At 36.2% G+C, this 1,889-nt stretch overlaps 1 protein-coding gene across 2 annotated transcripts in view; it reads left to right on the forward strand.

Moving 5' to 3' along the window:
- The first annotated feature begins 762 nt into the window (after positions 1–762).
- The window catches only part of LOC106679634 (transforming growth factor-beta-induced protein ig-h3), a 75,876-nt gene continuing 74,749 nt past the window's right edge, over positions 763–1,889 (forward strand). For both annotated transcript variants that reach the window (XM_014418896.2, XM_024358560.2), the window contains exon 1: positions 763–957. In XM_014418896.2, the coding sequence (XP_014274382.1) occupies positions 795–957 (163 nt within the window). In that variant the 5' untranslated portion in view covers positions 763–794. The remainder of the gene's footprint in view (positions 958–1,889) is intronic.

Below are 1,889 nucleotides of genomic sequence, written 5' to 3' on the forward strand. Positions count from 1 at the left end.
CCGTCGAAAATCGTAATTCGAAATTTTTCACGAATACAATACTTTCCCTTACTATATATTCATATAAGGAAAACATTAAGATAGTCTTGAAATTACAGCTCAATCATTGGTTTTGTTGATATATTAAGGGAGATGTGGCGTGTCAACAAAAAACCATTGATGTATAAAGATTATGAAATAGATTAATTTAATAAAAATATTTTGTTAGGGTTCATCAAACTCCTTGGTATCACCTAAAGCTAAACTAACCCAATCTTCCCATCTATGTCTCGGACATTAATCCGTTGGTTCATACTAAATAATTATTAGGCATAATGATGCGTTGTGTTGCCATCAAAACTCTGTTGTCGACCAATCTTCTGTTCGAATCAGAAGGGAACTGAGAGAAAAATCAAGCATTTTTCGGATTTGACCTTTTTATTATTGAATTTCATGTAATGATAAAAAAAACTTACGTGTGAACGTTTCTGATTTTGATGAGAAAGGAATGATCACGAAACTATTGAGTTCATTAATATCGTAACATGTGATTTACTATTTCTTAAATCCCTTTTTTAAATTCTCACCTTGGTAACAAGACTTCCGATTAGTAGTTTTCAGTTTGAGTCCTCAGCCTATGAAAGCAATTATTATGCACTTTGAGCGAACGGGGTTCCCATTATTGCTGCCCGTTATGCAGGAAGTACTCCACTTCTTCGTATTAAAAGCCGATGGTAGGGGCTGGAGGGAGGGGGGCCGAAGTGGGGAGGGCGGGCGAGCGGGCCCCGGCCGGCAGATGTTCCGGAGCCTTGACGATGTCGGTAGCCCTGTTCCTCTGTTGGTTGGTGTCCGGGAGCGCGGCCGTCGTACAGCTCCCCAACACCGCCGGCATCGACGGTGAACTCACCGCCAAGCTCGGCGTCGATCACTTCTTTGGACTCTGGATCGTCTTCAACAACGATGATGTCATCATGTCCGGTGAGTAGCTGCCTCTCTAGACCTACGGAGATTAAGTCTCCGAAAAGATTTGTAAAGTAGATCTGATCTCGAGTAAATTTTACAAATTAGCATACTTCGAACTCTATGAAGTCCATCCTTTCTGCTATTAAATGTTTTCAAATGTAGAACTGACCAGACCTTAGGATTCACCTACGAAAGTCGCCTGTGAAGATTTCATCTAATGAAGAAAGTAAAATAAATTCCTTTATTTATTGTTCTATATAAAAACTGAATGGCTAGAGAGAATCCTGTTAAATTTGTGGATTAGTCATAATCTTGACAGTCAGCACTTTTTGATATCCTTGTCAGGGTCATAGCTTACTGGCAAACTTGACCTATGATGACAGGTAAAACTTCCTGGTGAATCAATTTACCGGCATCCGTGTATCCAGGCAATGTCAGGGATAAATATACCTTGGCATCATTACTGACATAATTCAATTTGAAGTAACATTTAATTACATTTATTTGATTTTAATGGATGCCTATCTAATTAATATCCTTCCAAATTTGTTTATTACGTACTATAAATTAATTATTAAGGTGATATTTAGTAAAAATTCCTAAGTTAAATTTGATGAGGGATCTAAATTCGTCCACATGTCAAGAATTCTAAAACAAAACTGGTATCACTTGTACGTCCAGTAATTGGGGCTAACGTATGACATGAAAATCCAATTTTATTATTCATGGTATATTATTTTGTAACTTTATTAGAATAAATAAATTATATTTCAAAAATAAGTAGAGAAGATGGTGGGGTACGGTCAGTTTAGCCAGGATTTCTGCAGAAGCCGATGAAGACCTGAAAATCAGGTCGAAACGTCGGCACGAATAAATAAATTTTTGTTTATTTTTTTATTTATTATTTTATTATTATTATTATTATTATTTATTTATTTATTTTTTTG

This window comes from Halyomorpha halys, unplaced genomic scaffold (genome assembly GCF_000696795.3).
Source record: "Halyomorpha halys isolate HHAL.00 unplaced genomic scaffold, Hhal_1.1 Scaffold212.1, whole genome shotgun sequence".
In the NCBI taxonomy this organism is placed as follows: domain Eukaryota; kingdom Metazoa; phylum Arthropoda; class Insecta; order Hemiptera; family Pentatomidae; genus Halyomorpha; species Halyomorpha halys.